Source organism: Lycium ferocissimum, chromosome 6, assembly GCF_029784015.1.
Source record: "Lycium ferocissimum isolate CSIRO_LF1 chromosome 6, AGI_CSIRO_Lferr_CH_V1, whole genome shotgun sequence".
NCBI classification, from domain to species: domain Eukaryota; kingdom Viridiplantae; phylum Streptophyta; class Magnoliopsida; order Solanales; family Solanaceae; genus Lycium; species Lycium ferocissimum.
This window is the reverse complement of record NC_081347.1, coordinates 65,981,582-65,998,393: the sequence shown is the minus strand read 5'-3', so window position 1 is coordinate 65,998,393 and position 16,812 is coordinate 65,981,582. Positions and strand designations below refer to the sequence as shown.

At 34.4% G+C, this 16,812-nt stretch overlaps 2 protein-coding genes across 3 annotated transcripts; both read right to left on the bottom strand.

The window, feature by feature from the left end:
• Positions 1-1,666: 1,666 nt before the first annotated feature.
• LOC132060916 (uncharacterized) lies at positions 1,667-4,024 on the bottom strand. The gene is made up of 2 exons (XM_059453810.1): positions 3,591-4,024; positions 1,667-1,954 (listed from the first exon to the last, which is right to left on the bottom strand). The coding sequence occupies exons 1-2, from the start codon at positions 3,944-3,946 to the stop codon at positions 1,750-1,752; spliced, it is 561 nt and encodes a 186-aa protein (XP_059309793.1). The 5' UTR covers positions 3,947-4,024; the 3' UTR covers positions 1,667-1,749.
• A 2,149-nt stretch (positions 4,025-6,173) lies between these two features.
• LOC132060101 (DNA-(apurinic or apyrimidinic site) endonuclease, chloroplastic) lies at positions 6,174-13,955 on the bottom strand. 2 transcript variants are annotated; one of them, XM_059452994.1, is made up of 12 exons: positions 13,830-13,955; positions 13,589-13,742; positions 13,395-13,483; positions 12,083-12,162; positions 11,607-11,873; positions 11,180-11,505; positions 10,223-10,330; positions 8,795-8,932; positions 8,667-8,714; positions 8,244-8,324; positions 7,282-7,441; positions 6,174-6,749 (listed from the first exon to the last, which is right to left on the bottom strand). In XM_059452994.1, exons 1-12 carry the CDS (start codon positions 13,877-13,879, stop codon positions 6,628-6,630), a joined length of 1,623 nt encoding a protein of 540 aa, XP_059308977.1. In that variant the 5' UTR covers positions 13,880-13,955; the 3' UTR covers positions 6,174-6,627. The 2 variants fall into 2 exon arrangements, with proteins under 2 accessions (XP_059308977.1, XP_059308978.1); XM_059452995.1 differs by having other exon boundaries at positions 11,607-11,867.
• Between the last annotated feature and the right edge of the window lie 2,857 nt (positions 13,956-16,812).

Sequence of the window (16,812 nt, the reverse complement as noted above, 5' to 3'; positions counted from 1 at the left end):
TGGTGACATCGTTTGACTAGTCACAAATTAAAAAATGTAACTTTACTTGGATATTATGTTAGTGAATATAATACATTAAAGGTGAGAGTTGACATAAGTTATTGAATTGTGCTTTTCTTCATTTTCTGTGAACCAAAGCAATCTATAGCATTAGGTGTTCTCTTCTTTTGATAACTAAGGGAAAAATCTCTTGTAAGTTAGCTGGCCCAACTCCAATTGGGCCACAGGTTCGAAATTCTAAGAAGTATGCTGCCACAACCTCTACCTTGCTCCCGCTTAAATAACTAGGCTTCACATGAGTGACAGGGTGCAAAATCATAACATATGCCTAATCCACACATCTCATGTTGCATCCTTATCATTGAACCAGAGCCACCAGAGCCCGAGAGGCCACCGTACCATTATTTTTATACAGAGCTCAATTTATAAAAATGTTGTTCTAAATCATTTGACCTTGATTATTCTTCCTTTGCTCCCAATAAAAGAGACTCACATATTAAGAATGTACTCCTCTAACTATGTAAGTTTTGAAATAGTTCCTTACCAAGAAATAACAACGTCAGTCGTCAGTCGTCAGCCTCTGATTTTTCTTTCCATGCTTCAATAATGAGGCAGGTGGAGACCTCAAAACATCCTTCTCCATATCGCACCTCTATGACCTCCTGATTTTAAATGTTAAATTATCTAAATAATCACTATGCTTTTAAGTTCCAATACTGAGTTCCTTTATTCTCCATCGGATCTTCTGTACTGAGGATTGCAACCGACCAATTTTTGTAGTGACTAGAACTATTAAGGACATTTTCATGAGGATTCTCAAATCTCAGGCTTCATACTTCTTTAGAAAGCAGATATCATAAACTATTTTAATTATAATCCTTTGAAGAATTGAAGAAAGAATATAGTCAGACAATTTTTTACAGCCTTGGAAACAGCCTTCGTACCCACAAAAGGTAGGGGTAAGGTCTGCGTACATCCTACCCTCCCAAGACCCCACTACTGTGGGATGTCATTACCACTGGGTATGTTGTTGTTTAATTATAAAAATTTAAAATTAATATTTAAAAAATATAGGATATTAAATTAATTATTTAATAATACTTGATTTCATATAGTAGGATATATCTTTCAAAATTAATAATATTTTATTTGATTGGCATCTTTGTCAAGAATATTTATAAATATATCCACAAAATTTATAATTTTCCATATTATGTGAAAATAACAAGCCAATGGCAAGACAAAAGAATTTTTTTTCAACATTTTGCTTGTCAAAAGATTTTTTTTTTCTTCGTTAGATAAGTAACAAGTAATATGACAACTTATTCGGTAAAAATGCAAAACACAAATTTGTTAGTGTTTTCAGAGATTTAGTGAATAAAACAAAAACTAAAAAAAAAATATGAGCAATTATATGGAACCACAAGAAGTAAAGGTTGGAAATGAGAAGAAAGGAAATGAAATATAAATTCTATAAAAAGAAAAATATATTTTAAAAATACTCTCTTTCTAACCCACGTTTGATATATGCAAAAACCTGGTCAAACAAACATGCCAAACTGTGTAATTACACCCTCAAAATCTAAGTTCATATTCATATCTTTGGACTTTCAACATTTTGCTGCTTTCTGTGCAAAACACGTTTTCCTTTAAATGGAGAAAAACACTCTTATTTTTTATCATACTAGTAACAGTTAGAAGTTCTCACAAATTTCTCATGATCCGCAAGCAAAAAAAGAACACATAACACTATGTCAGAAAAAGTAAATCAACAAAAGCAGTTATCAAGACGTAAAGCAGATCATCTTTAACAAATCTCAAAGACTCAAAAACTCCAAAAACCGCAAAGCTCGCAACTTTACTTACATCTGAATCAGCTGTGAAGTTGAAATATTGAAACAGGATAGCAACGACCAAGAACACAGCCCCAACAATAATACCCAGTGACTCAGGTCTGCAAAAACCAATACGGATCAGTCCAATTGCTTCAGTGGCACACTTCACAACTTAATTGAAGTTGATTCTTAACTATGAAAACCCTCAACTGTTAACTGAGTTCATAAATTACTCAGTGAAGTGAAAATTTATAAAACTCCCAGCATTAGGTATATGCTGGTGGTATTTACCGTCTAACCCCATTATATATCATGTAATGAGCTCAAAAAATAACCATGGTAAAAAACTATTGTATAATTGAAAACCGTTGAAATAGAAATTTCACTTTTTTTTTTTTTTTACTTTTCTCTTTGATAAAAAAACAAACCAATTCAAACCAAGACTATCAGAACCAACAAGTAACGCATAATAAATTCGAATCAGTACTAAATTTACTATTGCATTCACAATTATGCATTTACTTCAAGTAAATTAAGGGTGTGTTTGGTATGACGGAAAATGTTGTCCTATTTTCCCTTGTTTGGTTGCACTAAATATCCTGAAAAATATTTTCCTTAAAAATTGAGGGAAAACATTTCCCGGATCAATAAAAACACACCAACTCATCCCCAACCCACCCCCGCACTATCCACCCACCACCCTACCTGCCTACCCCTTTCCCACCCCACCCTTACCCCCAACCCCCGCCTACCCACACCCTCCTTATTCACCTTTCACCCTGCCTACCCCTACCGCCAGAAGTTGCACTCCGGATACAAAAACCTCATAGTGTTTGCTTTGAATATATGCAAATACTCTTAAAATGACAATTTCCAACTTGCATACCAAACACAAGAAAATGGCCAGGAAAATCACTTATTTTCCGGAAAAAAATTCTTGAAAAACATTTTCCTTCATATCGAACACACCCTAAGATTATCAAAACCAAGAAGTACGGCATAATAAACTTGAATCATTACCAAATTTCACTACTGCATTCACAATTATGCATTAACTTCAAGTAAATTAAACTTCAAATCCTTCTTTCTACACACAAAAAAGAAAAGAAAAACTTACACTTTAATAGAGCCTTAAGGAGTGCCTTTCTTGTTAATATCATTTCCAAACAAATTACTTCTCAGAACGCACTTAGAGGCAACATGAATCATACTAATGGTGACGAAGTTATTCATGTATAAACTTAGGACGGCATTTGGTTTGCACTTTAGAAATCCGCATAACTAAGACATATATCAATTATGAGGGAATTATTTTATACGGAATAGAAGGTGAAATAATTAAACCCTGCATAACTAATCCCCGCATAAAATAATACTCCCTTCATCTCACTCTAAGTGTCGTACTTTTCATTTTTGATGTGTACCAAAAAGAGTGTCTCTTTCTATATTTAGTAAGTTTTCCAATTCCAACATTCTACCTGACAAGTTTAAGATCACAAGATTTAATGGATTACACACATCATTAATTTAACACCACAAGATTCAAAAGTCTCCCTTCATTGCTTTAACTTCATGCCCAGTCAAACTAAGACACTTAAATTGAAACCGGGGAGTACATACACCATACATTTCCTCATAACTAAGCTCTGTATTACTAATACCTGCATAACTCTAACCAGCTACCAAATGAGCCCTAACTTCAAGTAAATTAAACTTCAATTCTTCAATTGATGAAAGAAAAAAAAAAAGACTTACACTTTAATAGAGCCTTGAGGAGTGCCTTTTTTGTTAATATCATAACCAAACAAATTCCTTCTCAACACATACTTAGATGCAACAGGAATCATAGTAACCGTAACAAAAAATCCGATCAAACTAACAATTGCATTGATGAGAATCGATTTTCGGAGCTCCGATTCGATTTTGTAGTGATAGAATATCAAGTAGAAGTAAGGGATTATGAATATTAATGACATTTTGAATATTAAGTATACTTTTGCCGGCGCTATAGGAGGATCAGCTGACGTGTCACCGGATTTAGGTTTTTCCGGCGAGTTCACGCCTGTGATATTCGCCGGCGCCGCCGTTGACGGTCGCTTTTTAGCTGCCATGGTTTCACTCTAACGTTTCTGTGTCACTTGTGAGTCTTTTAATATTTGTTTTTTATTAATTTGTGATTTTGTTAGGTATTGTTTGGTAGCTTATTAATAATATATTTATAAGAAATATGTCTTATTTTAGCAATTTTTTATTAAGTTATTTATATTATCAGTTATTTCACTTTTTATCCGGCATAAAAATTTATATGAAGGTATTTGACATTTTGACTTATCAAAAGTTTAAGAAATAAAAAGAAGAATTTTGAAACTTGTGATTCAAAATAAATCATAGAAATTTGTTTGGGTAGAATTTGTTGTAAAAAGGTAAATTTAAAGCTGATTTTTTACTAATATAAATGATGTCATTTTTTTTTTTTTTTGGATTGATTAAAATGAAAAAAGTGTGATATAAATTGGGATTTATTAATTATCCCGCTTCATCATTTAAGAGCCCGCTTGGATTGGCTTATAATTAAATAATAACTTTTTTTAAGATGTTATTCTCCCAACTCCCTCTAACTTCATAAAATAAGCCAAAAAAATAATTGGGAAGGAGATTTATCTTATGAGTTATTATTTAAAACACCTTATAAGCCAAAAAAATAAGTTAGTCTACCCCAACTTAAAAAGTTGTTTTTATAAGTTGGCTTATTTTAAAGCCCATCCAAAAGCTCCTTTGAAAACCAAACACCATAATGATTTTATACAGAAATAACTTACATTCTAATTAGCTATCAAACGTATTAAGTTACTTATGCAAGATTTAATACTTGCGTAACTCACCTTCAAACCAGCTACCACACAACCCTTTATTCACTTAATAAAATACCAAACGACACCTTAGTCTACTGGTCTGTATGACTCTCAGGGTCCAATAACATTTGTACACGTGAGATGAACTTGTCATATGTGGGGTCCATGTTGCTTCAAGAATGGAGATTAAGCTTTATTATTTTTTTAATTTCTTTACTTTTGGTCCTTTTCTTTTTTCTTTCTCCCTGTTTAAGTTATTTCTTTGTTTGCTTAAACTCAAAGGTGGAAGGAGGGTCTTGTGAGGGATAATATTTGATCTTAAGTTTAGTAATTTACAATAATTTTTTGAAATAAAAGAAGCCCTTCATACTTTGATCTTTGATTTTGATCCTTTAATTTTTACAAATCATAGAAATTTGTTTAGGTCGAATTCACATAAATTAAAAAAATTAAAAGGTAAATTGTAAAATTTGAATTTCTTAATATAAAGTTATCGACGTCATTCTTTTAACCGATTAAAATGGAAAGTATGGACATAACTTTAGTTATTCCTTAACAAAGTATTAGTTATGCGAAGTTCTAAATTGCAAACCAAATACCATAATTATTTTATACAAAAATAACTTACGTCCTAATCAGCATAGACTTTACCAAACGTAAATGTTACTTATGCTTAAGAAAAAGATTTAATATCTTTTAGTAACTCACCTTCAAACCAGCTACCACACAACCCTTTACTCACTTAATAAAATACCTTAAACGACGAACTTATAGTTATCTGGTCTGTAAGACTCTCAGGGTCCAATAACATTTGTACAAGTGAGATGAACTTGTCATATGTGGGGTCCATGTTGCTTCAAGAATGGAGATATATATATATATATATATATATATATATATATATATATTTCTTTTCTTTTGTTTCCTATGACTTTCTTTCTTCTCCCTAGAAAAATTTAAGTTATTTTTTTTTAATTTTTAAACTCAAAGGTGAAAGGAGGATTTTGGGGGATAATATTTAAAATCTTAAGTTTAGTAATTTATAATAATTTTTTGTATTGGGAAACTTCTTTTACTACCTTATAATCAGAAATAATAATTTCGAGTTTTAGCCTTGAAATGAAAAACCTCTATAATAGCAAGCACTAGAATCAACTGGAGTGACTTTTCTACGACGCAAAAGTGAATGAGTTTTCTACGACGGAATGCAAATTAAAACGAATACGATTATGATCACAGAATAAAATCCGAGTTAACCGACCAATATGTACAAAATAGGAAGCACTAAAACACCATAACAGGGGTTCTAAAATGTGAATTCGGATTTAATCGAATCAATAGTAGGTTATGACCATGAGATAAAATCCGAACTAGCCGGCCTGACCAGTGTTCAAACGCCGATCAAAATAAGGAGCACTGACAGCCATAATAAGCTTTTTACGATGTGAATTCAAATTAATTAAATCAACAGATTATGACACACGGATAAAATCCAAATTAGCCTCCAACGCAAATAAGGATCATTAAAACCCCCATAATACACTTCCTATGATGCAAATCTGAATTAGTCGGGTTAGTGAGTTCCAAACACCGGATGCTTAAACAAAAAACAGAAGTTATACAGGAGTATATGATACTCAATATGCTCATCCCAATTTTTTACTCGGTACTCACTCCAGCTCTCCCTAGAAATGTGACACTTTTTGCTTCCTTAGTGAATCAACAAAGCATCAAAATAGCATAACAAATGTGAATCCTGTATAGCACTTCAAAAATCAGGATTCACCATTTATATGATCAAAATATTTGAGAGCCAAACAACTACTACCCCAGGTAGCTTCTTGAAAATATTTTCATCGCGCTTCCTTGTTGTGGTGCCGGTCTTCGAAAAAAACATCAAGATGTCGGAATCAGCAAAAAAGACGGTTGCAACTTCGAACCTACAGTTTCAGGACAAGGCCAATGGGACTGTGATCACTGCCATCTACGTCTGGGAGAATGTACGAGTCGTGCACGTTGTCAGCAATGCATTCCGAGACAAGGAAGTAATCAAGCCGCCATCCTGCCATTTTATAACCGACAAACGTCATAAGAGAAAGATGCAAAAAACGTCATAAGAGAAAGATCATAGCGAATAAATCCAATCCCAGACAATCTGAAAAACGGTCCTCAAAATGGCAAATGACATTGGACAAAGAATGTGATGTTGGAATTATCTAGTGAAGGAGTAACAAATACGATAGTCCACGATAGGTTGGAGGAAATTAGATCACGAGTAAGCTTAAACAGGTCAATATGTAAAAAGAGAGTTCAAACTCAAAAGTTGATTTTTTACAATTACCACTGTCAAATGGGCAATGTTGTCATTCCATTAGTGACTAGACAGTAAAACACAACAACATAGGCGAAACATCTAATTCTAGAGGCTATGGAGAAGAGTACACCAAGAAGCACAAACTGAGGCATGTTGCCGGTTTTCTTAATTTGTCATAATAAGAACAGCTCTAGGAAGCAAAGGACAAGTTTCTTTGAGGTAAAGGTAACTTAGCAAAGGACAAGTTAATAGCACCATAATAGAATAAATTCGTAAATACCTTTATTAGTTTTACGTGCACCGTGGCGGTAACCCCAGTAAGTATAACCAACGACACCAGGATGCTGCTTCCTGAATGTATCTACAAAACCCTTGTTTAAAAAGTTCGTTTCGAAGGACTCTCTTTCTTCTTCAGTGAAGCCTGCACTTCTTTTATTTCCCTAAGCAAATGAAGGAGAAAAATCAGAAACGACAAATCAGAATGATATCAAAACTAAAATGCAACTTCAGTAAGCTAAGCTAACAACTGAAGACAATGCTAAAATCCACAAGCAGACAGCAATCCTTAAGATGCAAAGTCAAATCAATCTGTTAGCAATGACAATTTCCAATACTTAGTTGTATTTTTCAAGTGCAAAAGACGACAGCTAGGAACACTTGCAAAATTGATACTACCTCGGTCTCAATTTAGTTCACTTTTTGCTTACTAAGGTCAATTCAACCAACTTTCGAGCAAAATTGTTCATTCTTTTAGGAATTCGGAAACTACACCAAGGACTATAAGTTGCATATAATCATCACGAAATATAACATTTAACGTGCCATCAGCGACCACTCAGTTTGACTCCAACAAAGGAAAAAGAGACAATTATCTTCGAATAGGAGTAACATTCTATTGCCACTTTCAAGCAAAACTTCTCCACTTGCTTCTAGAATGTTTCCTGCTAAAAGTCTTAATCTTGAATCACAAATCAGAGGTTCTTGGTGATTTTACTATTCCATGCTTCATCTTTACTTCATAAAATAGACAATTCTATTCCCTCTAGTTGAATATTTAGAACACTTTCAACACCTATTAGCTTTCAAAGAATATTTTGACCTGTATACTGTAATTGGATAAGATATTGTTTATGTCGATTCCAATACTATTCTTAAAGATAGATACTAAGATATCATCTTAAACTTAGTAACTTAAATTGTAGTATCGTTTACATGATAGAATGTGACAGTAAAAGTACTTACAGCAGGATTATAGATATCTATCTCCTCGTGGGCGCAATTTAGATCACCGGTCAAAACAACAGGTTTCAACTTCTCTAGCTCCTGCAAAGCCACAGAAGAATAATTTTTTATGAAGATTAGACGTTAACAAACCAAAAGAGTAATGTCTAGAACAGAATAAACAAGATACAACCGGAACAAATACGAAAGGGAAAAATCTACAAATGGATGTTAAGAACAAATAGTGTTTGTAGACATAAAGTGGAAGTATCCCTAGCTGTATTCAATGAATGAAGGTAAAATGGCTTGATGATTTGAATTGATGAGATTCAAGATGCCTGTCCGAAAATGAAAAAGTCAAAAGAACTTAACCTTGAAAATTGAGGTACCTGTAGACAAATGATACATGGTGCGTAAGATGTCAGTAAAGAAAGGAACACTTACTTTCATGTGATTCCCAAGAGAAGGATCCCACTCTGTAATTCTGTACGTCTGGTAAAGTACATCTTGTTAGTCATGTCCGATAGAGGAAATGCATATACAAAGAAGAGATATAAGACGTAGTGAACTACCAATCGTCGTAGTCCATCACCAGAATTTGGAACATATCCACACAGTAAATAGAAGTCATCAAACTCCACCGTGACAAGCCGTCCTTCGGTATCATGATCAGGTATACCGAGACCATATCTGATAGAAAGTGGTTTAATCTGTCAAAGAGGATAGCAAAAGGATAATACTGGTTATATACCAAAGAAACCAAAAACAATTCAAGGAAAGAAGACATAGAAGCTCAATCTTCTTCCTTCTACTCTATTAGTAAGAAACTTTTCTCAGAGACTAAAGTAAGGCACGCAATGGAGGGCTCGACATAAATAAGATATCATAAAGGAAAAAAAAGCTCAAACTGCACAGACCATTTAAAGACCTTGCACAAAGAAATACATGTGGATGAAGAAAATGTACATTTATAATGAGTTACGACAGTAGCTAATTTTGCCCGTACTTTATCCTTTGATAAGGAAGTCCATGTGGCACAATGAATCTTGTATGTAACACTTCATCAACAATAAATTGTAAGGTCCAAAGTATCTCAAAATGTTAAATTTTACTCAGTGATATAAATACAGTCACCCTCTTCATTGTCGTTAGACAGAAAAAGGGACACATTGCTTTACTCTCCGACCGGATTGCTAGTAAACCAAGTGATTTACTATTCAAGCAACGAGGACAACAACAACTACTACACTCAATTCCAAGCGAGTCTGAATCAGCTATATGAATCCGTATAAATTGCTTGATTTCGACCAGTTTCATTTCAATACTCTAACAGTAGAAGTTCTCCTTATCTTCTATGAAGATACATACCCCTAAATAAACCAAAAAACACTCCTCGCAAACACTGGTCCTAATCAGGGTGGAGGGAGAGTGTTGGCTACGGGTTCGGCCGAACCCAGTAGCTTTGGTTCAAACTCTGCTTTGTATTAAAATTCTATTGAATATGCATAAATTGCTAATTTAGAACCCAACAACAACAACACACCCAGTGTGCTAACTTAGAACCCAGTAACTTAAAAAGATTAGAATCCAGAACCCATAAGCTCCAAATACTGGCTCCGTCTCTGGTCCTAATGTAACGTACTAACATGTCTACCGTAACCCAACTAGTTGGAAATGCATATATCTATATATAATCTACGTCCGTTGCATTTTCCTTTTGCATAGCTTCCGAGAGATAGTAGGTCTATTCATACACCTTTTTAAGTCTACATAGACCTTCAATGTGATTTTAAGTCTACCTTTTTCCCCTCTAACTTCTTCAAACTGCAGTTTTACATTTATGGATCAGTGTATTTGTAGGTCTATGTTCAGTGCAAGAATGGTGGAGTTAGATAGTTTGATCTGTGTATGAAGAAGAAAATCCTCTTTTCTCAACTAAGAAAACTGAAAGAAAAATAAAAGAAAAAAAAAAAGAGACCAGGAAGGGCAAAGGATCATACCCGTGAGATGATTGCAGCACCAGAATATCCAAGCTTAGAGACACTGCAAGTCCAAAAGCTATTCTCATAGCCGTGGAGACTTTCTTTGATCTCTTCAACATCTTTTTCCTGCTTTCAAGAATCAGAATGTGAAATTAGCCAAGACAGCACAAATGTTTGCTGTATGAAAGGGAAAAAATCTCTATTGGTCACATAGAAATCTACACAGTATACAGAAACCATCACTGATGACCTAAACTCATTGATGGCTGTAAGCAGTTTCGTTCTTAACTATTGCACTAGAAGGTAATTTTCCATCTCTTTCAAAGTATACCAACAGCTAGAGCTTTGCAGAACATAGTTTAAAAACAAAATGAAAAAAGAGAGCCTCCAGTTTCTATTGCGGTCTCCACAATAAAGATTCTGAGAACTCAGTCCGCCTTAAATGAAATATTGTGTCAACTAGGAAGCTGGATGATTACACAAACGCATACATGAATATGTGTGCGCGGCCATGGTAGCAAAGGACACAGTTTCTGTTGCCAAGCTGAAATTAAGAGGAAATATGTAATGAGACATCATTGTCTTCCGAGTGCTGACCATGCTCCTGTTACATACAATTTTATTGTTGTTCGAAAGATGATGACCCTGATTTTAAAAGTGAAGCATCATATGCATCCAAGTTCCTTTACAAAGATCTCAATACATTGTAAATTGATGAGTAAGATAAACAGCTGATATATCACATTGCAGAAATTTGAAGGACACACTCCAGAATGTCCAAACACCATAAGAAATTACGTCTCTACCATTTCCCTCCTTTTCATCCACTCCAATAATCTAAGAACCGAGAAAGATAGAGTACCGACTACATGCACGGAGTTTTGAAATGTGTGTAACTTATGTACATAATACAATATCTTTTAAAAAATTCAAGTTGATCTCTATAAGCAGAAAAGAGATGAAATGAGAGCTTGCCTGTAGTTTAGTCTCCTGTAGGCATAGTACATCAAAATCTTCTCTATCAGCAAGCTGCTGTATGCAAAGTTTCTTTGACTTCAATAGAGCCCTCAAACCATTGACATTCCAAGACAATAACTTAACATGTTTTGTATCCTTAGAAAGAGGAGGTGGCCTCATTGTTTTAGGATTGTATACAATCCACCCATCATTGGGCTTCTTGTGAGCGAAAATAGTCCAAGGTTCATCTTGATTTACAGAAAGATCAACGCCCTCAGAAACTCCAACGTGTGCTGAAGCAGTCGCCGATGAAACTTTTCTCTTTGCTCGTACATTTTTCTTGCCTAGAAAATTAGTTCATCATTTAATTCGATGTCACAGCAAAGCCAAGATGTACAGTAAGTCAAGTGAAATAACTAAACAAAAGGGAAAAATACCAAATTACCTTTGATGTCATTAGATTCAATGGAAAGCTCTTCGGTAATTTCAGCTTGTTTAACAATAATGTCAACACTGGTATCCTTGGTGTGGCCTTTTTTCACTCGTTTTTTCGTCTGCCTAGTACTAGGAACCTCTGATGCAACAATGTCGCTTTGGTCACGATTCTTACTCGACACTTTTCTAGACTTCTTTTTTGAAGTGTTATCTGCTACTCCTAGACTCTCCTCAGATGATACTTGATCCTCCTGTGCGACAGATCCATTGCCTGCATCTATAACAGAAAGTTACAGGTTAAAAGTATCTTCTTCTTTTTTGTAAGGTACAGCTTAAAAGTATCTTTCTGTTACATTTTGGATTTTGGAGAATTCACAGAATAACACTATGACCACCTAGATAACTACCGTTCATCAGTAATCAGTTTCAAAGTTAAAGAAATTATTTTATCGGCTTGGTTGCAATTAAAAGGACATAAAAGAGTACCGCTAAGTTTGCTGTCGAGGAAAGTCTTCAAAGAAGCAACAAGTTCTTGCTTAGTACCTCTGGAAGGAATCCCAAGACTCCTAAAAACGCAAAATTGGCAGTCATGTCACAGAACCAAAGTGAAAGCTGCTGCAAATTACAAGGTGATACATTGTGCAAATTTTTCCTACCCATGTAAATCAGTTCAGAAGTGGAACATCATCAGAACAGAGGTTTTAGACCGATTAGTTCAAGCTTCAGAGGAATCACTTTGTGCTGTATGCTATAATGCTTCCAATCACTTGCTTAGTAGGGTCCAATTGAGGGTCAAGACTCTTTTAGCAGCAAAATTTATTCACAGCCTCTTAAGGATAATTTTTAAGTATTCACTACAACAAACAACTACTATCTCTAAGGTGTGTAACTAGTGCATAATGTCCACGACTCAATCTTAAGCAAATTGGAATAGGAATATGAATCCTTGCAGTCATGTTTAAGGATAATTCTAATTTCCCTACTGTAATAATCACTACGCCAAGGATAATATTATGATTCACTGCTTAAAGGAGACTTTCTTCAGACCAAGCCTGCAATTATTGACCCATGCAAAGCTAAATTTCTGAATGCATAAAAGCAAGGCATGTTATGGCTGTCAGGCAATCATTTTCACACATAAATTCCCTATATCAAACATGGGAAATTATGATAAGAAGCAATATGGAAAAATCTTTCATATACACGCCCTTGTCAGGGCGGATGGCACTGAATCATCTTTGCTTGAAACAAAAAGTCCAGCCCATGTTTTTTTCCATTTTCTAAGCAAACTTATGCAGGCATTTAATGGACATAGGAAATTATTTGATCAAATCACTAAACCAAGTAAAAATTTGAATTCGTTTCTACAGCAACCAAGAAACTAATTGCATCACCACAAACATGCAATGCAAAACACCATCTTTGTTTCCTCCATTCTCTACACTCTTTTTTTTCATAACAGAGAATCCCCGAGGGCCAACCTAGCATGGCTCAAAACTCAGTGATAGCAAACAAAAATTTGTTCACAACATCATAGCATATGTTCCCAAACAGTGAGCACTATAAAATATACTCCCTTCACTTCAATTTATTTGTCTTAATTTCTTTTTTTAGTGTGTTTCAAAAAGAATGTTCTATATTTAGTAACTATTTACACCCAACATGACATATTTAATACCACAAGATTCAAAGTGCATTTTGGTATATTACACAAATCTTTAATTTAAGACCACGAGATTCAAAAGTCTTCTTTGTGCCGTGTCAAACTAAGACAAACAAATTGAAACACAAGGGATACCTAAGTTTCACTCTGAGCTGTGGAACTGTCATTTTCTCTACAGTTTCCATATCCTCCACAAGAATCTCCCTACTCTTGCCACCATTTTCCTACATGTAACAATAAAAACTCAAACAAACAAAACAGCCTCAATCTTTCCTATTAAACCATCCTCAAATGCTGAAAAAGACATTAATTGGTCAAAAAGAAACAACCTTTGAAACACCCTTATCAGTTGTAATACTCATTGGTTCATTTGATTTTGCAGTTGTTGATGAGGTTGAAAAGGGTCTTTTTTTAGACCCCATTATTGTCAAATTCACAGAAACCAAAACCTGAAACTTGGGTTTCCTTAAAATGACTCCAACACTGAGAAAAAGGTAAGAGTCATGAGAAAAAGAATCAAGAAAACAATTGAAAGAACACAAAATAGAAATGATATAATATTAGTAGTACCTATTGAGAGTGATGAAATTGTATAGGCCCAACTTGAGAGATTGTAACATCGATTGTGTAATAAGACCACTATATGATGAAGGAAAAAAAAAAGTTGCTTTTTGTGGGGTAGGGTGGCAGAGTTTTCCGCGGCAGGGCGGGGCGGGGGGGTGGGGGGTGGACGAGAATTTTGGAGGCGAAGTTAAAAGCCACGTGGTTAAGAACTAGGCAACCAAAAATCACTTTAAAAAAACCTAACAAAAGATTAATTGTTATAAATACACGGTACATATTTATGGATGTCTATTCAAATACTGGGATTTTTGGATAAAGAAAATAAGAAAATCAAGGAAAACAGCGGGGTTGATTCGCCCTACTGATCAAGCGAACATTTACATATCACAAAAGCCTTGAAGCTTAATTCTTTTTTTCTTAAGAATAGGAAGTCAATTCAGTTTATTTATACATCAATTGAAAGATCAATAAAATCTCTCTCACTCTGCCCCGATATTTTGTTAAAATTTACTTTCCTTCCACTTCACGATTTAATTAGTGATAGAAATATTTATGTCCTTTTTGGTTAGGAATATTCTAGAACATTAGTTTTCTTCTAAGTATAGTTACTACATTAATTACATAATATTTAGTTTCGTTTTAGTTTAGTATCTATAAGGAAATAGTAAATATGTTTTTTATTTTATTCTCTTTACTTCTCAATAAATAGAGATGTAGTCTTTTATTTTTCAATGTAAGAAACAATTCAAGAATCAATACGAAGAGTTATAGTTTATTCTCTCTTCAATTTTCTCTCTCATTTTTTTAATTCCATAACAGTGGTATCAGCGCCAGATCCATTCATCTCAATGGATTCGTGATTTCATTGAAGAAGAAGAACTAATTTCAACCACTTTTAACCCATTTTTAGCCAAATTTTAATCCTTGCATTTATTTTTAGCAGGTAGGGCTACTTTAAACCAATTTTAAGACTTGATTTTATTTTTAACGTAGGGCTACTTTAAACCGGTTTTAACCAATTTTTTAACCCAATTTTTAATCATATTTCAAATCATGGCAAGCAATAATCTCTCTTTCAATGTCCCACAAACCTTCGTGTAACACCCCATGCATTCGGGCTAAGATTTAACTCGTAAGACGGGGGTATAATGAACCCAATTTGAGTAGTGTATAAATGGTGTTTGAAACCCAATCAAGACATGAGAAGAGTCCTTGAGCAAAGTAAAGTCGGAAGCTACCCACGGAGCGTGTTTTAGTGAGTTTGCGCCGTACGTCTTAATTAAAATGAGTATACAGAAAAATATGTAAGAAATTTAGGAAAATTTCCTTCTTGAAAGTTTTAGATCTTTGAAATACCTTTCCAACGGTATATTATGGAGGTCAAACGAGACATACGTACAAAAAGTTATGCCGTTTTTAAAACGATTTTACCAGATTTACGGTGGAATCTACAAACGTGAAAATTATACGGGCCGTAGATTTGGGCCGTAAAACTGGTTAAAGCCCAAAATCCGTAATTGATGTACGGTGGGATATATGGTCCGTAAAACTTTTACAAAAGTAGTAAAACAGTTAATAACAATTTTAAAACTTCGTTTTAAGGCTTTTCACTTCATTCTTCACATGAGGCCTAAACGACCTTTATTCTCTCCCATTATCAAGAACACCAAGGTAAGCCTATTTTAATCATTCCAAGTCAATTCTAATATATATCCTTGTAATCTAAACAAGAAATCATCATTCTTAACCTAGGGTTTTCAAGAAAACCATCTCAAGAAAAAAATTCAAGATTTTAAAATCTTCTTCAAAGTTAAAGTTTTTTATTCAAGTTTGGAGCATTACCAGGTATGTAGAGTTTCTATCCACGTGTGGGAACATCTTTGTTCTTCCCCACGCCACATATTCCATGATTATACGCAAGTTCTCCAGAAACTAGGGTTTTAGCCATGTTCATGATAACCCCAGGTCCATGTACTATATTATATTAAGCTTTGTGATACAATCTCGTTATTGTGTTCTTGATATTTCCTTTTGATTATTGAGAATAAATTCGTAATCCATGAAAAACCCACATCTAAATATTAAATAGGTTGTTGCATATATGTTTTTGAATAAAAATGTTTATATCATGAATATCTACATGTCTACAAGTATTTTTGCAATTGAATTATATAATTATCTTCATATCATGATTCAAGATACATACATGCTAAATACAAGTTATTTCATGAAATCATGTTTACAAGTTATTTCGTGAAATCATGATTGCAAGTCATTTACAAGTTAATTCACGAAAATCATGGGCTTAGCCAACTATATCATGTTCGTGTTTTTAGGAGTTGCACGTAATTCGAGAAGGTTCAAATAGCCTGAAACTACGTAGCCACCGTAGGACATAGGATCGCTACGCCCGATTAGGACGATTCCTTAATTTTACATTGAATGGGTCCATCGAGCACGTTAAATATACCCTGGCAAGGTATGAAATAAATTTGTCGGCGAGGTAAAAATTGACTCCGCGTATCACGTGGTGATATCATGTTATCGGTTTATGAAATACTTTCTCACTTACTTATCATGTTTTACTTATGTTATATATATATGTACCCGTGCTCGTGTTCAAATCAGGTTTTCGGATTTCGATTCTTTATCATGTTATTCCATATCCCATGTTATTTCTTTTAGTTGCTTTACATGTACATTCGATGTGTTGACGTCCCTTTTATTGCCGGGGGCTGCGTTTCACGATGCAGTACGGATTCTGGGACGACACGTACGCTTATTAGGATCAAGCATAGCTTATTGGTGAGCCCCGCCCCATCTCATTCGGGGTTTAGGCATTGTCTTTCTTTATTTAGTTTTGCATCTAAAGGTATGCTAGGGGCCTTGTCAAAAAGTATGCTATGTGTTTGGACTCGTATTAGAGGTTTCATAAACAAGACAAGTGTCGTGCTAGACTTAGTTGGTTAGCCGGTTTGGCTCATTTATG

Coding starts and splice junctions, on each gene's coding strand:
- LOC132060916 (XM_059453810.1), bottom strand. CDS start 3,946: ATGGCAGCTAAAAAGCGACCGTCAACGGCGGCGCCGGCGAATATCACA. Junction 1,955..3,590: donor CCTCAAGGCTCTATTAAAGT/GTAAGTCTTTTT, acceptor TGGTTTTTGCAG/ACCTGAGTCACTGGGTATTA.
- LOC132060101 (XM_059452994.1), bottom strand. CDS start 13,879: ATGTTACAATCTCTCAAGTTGGGCCTATACAATTTCATCACTCTCAAT. Junction 13,484..13,588: donor CTGATAAGGGTGTTTCAAAG/GTTGTTTCTTTT, acceptor TGTTACATGTAG/GAAAATGGTGGCAAGAGTAG. Junction 10,331..11,179: donor TACAGGAGACTAAACTACAG/GCAAGCTCTCAT, acceptor TCTTGAAAGCAG/GAAAAAGATGTTGAAGAGAT.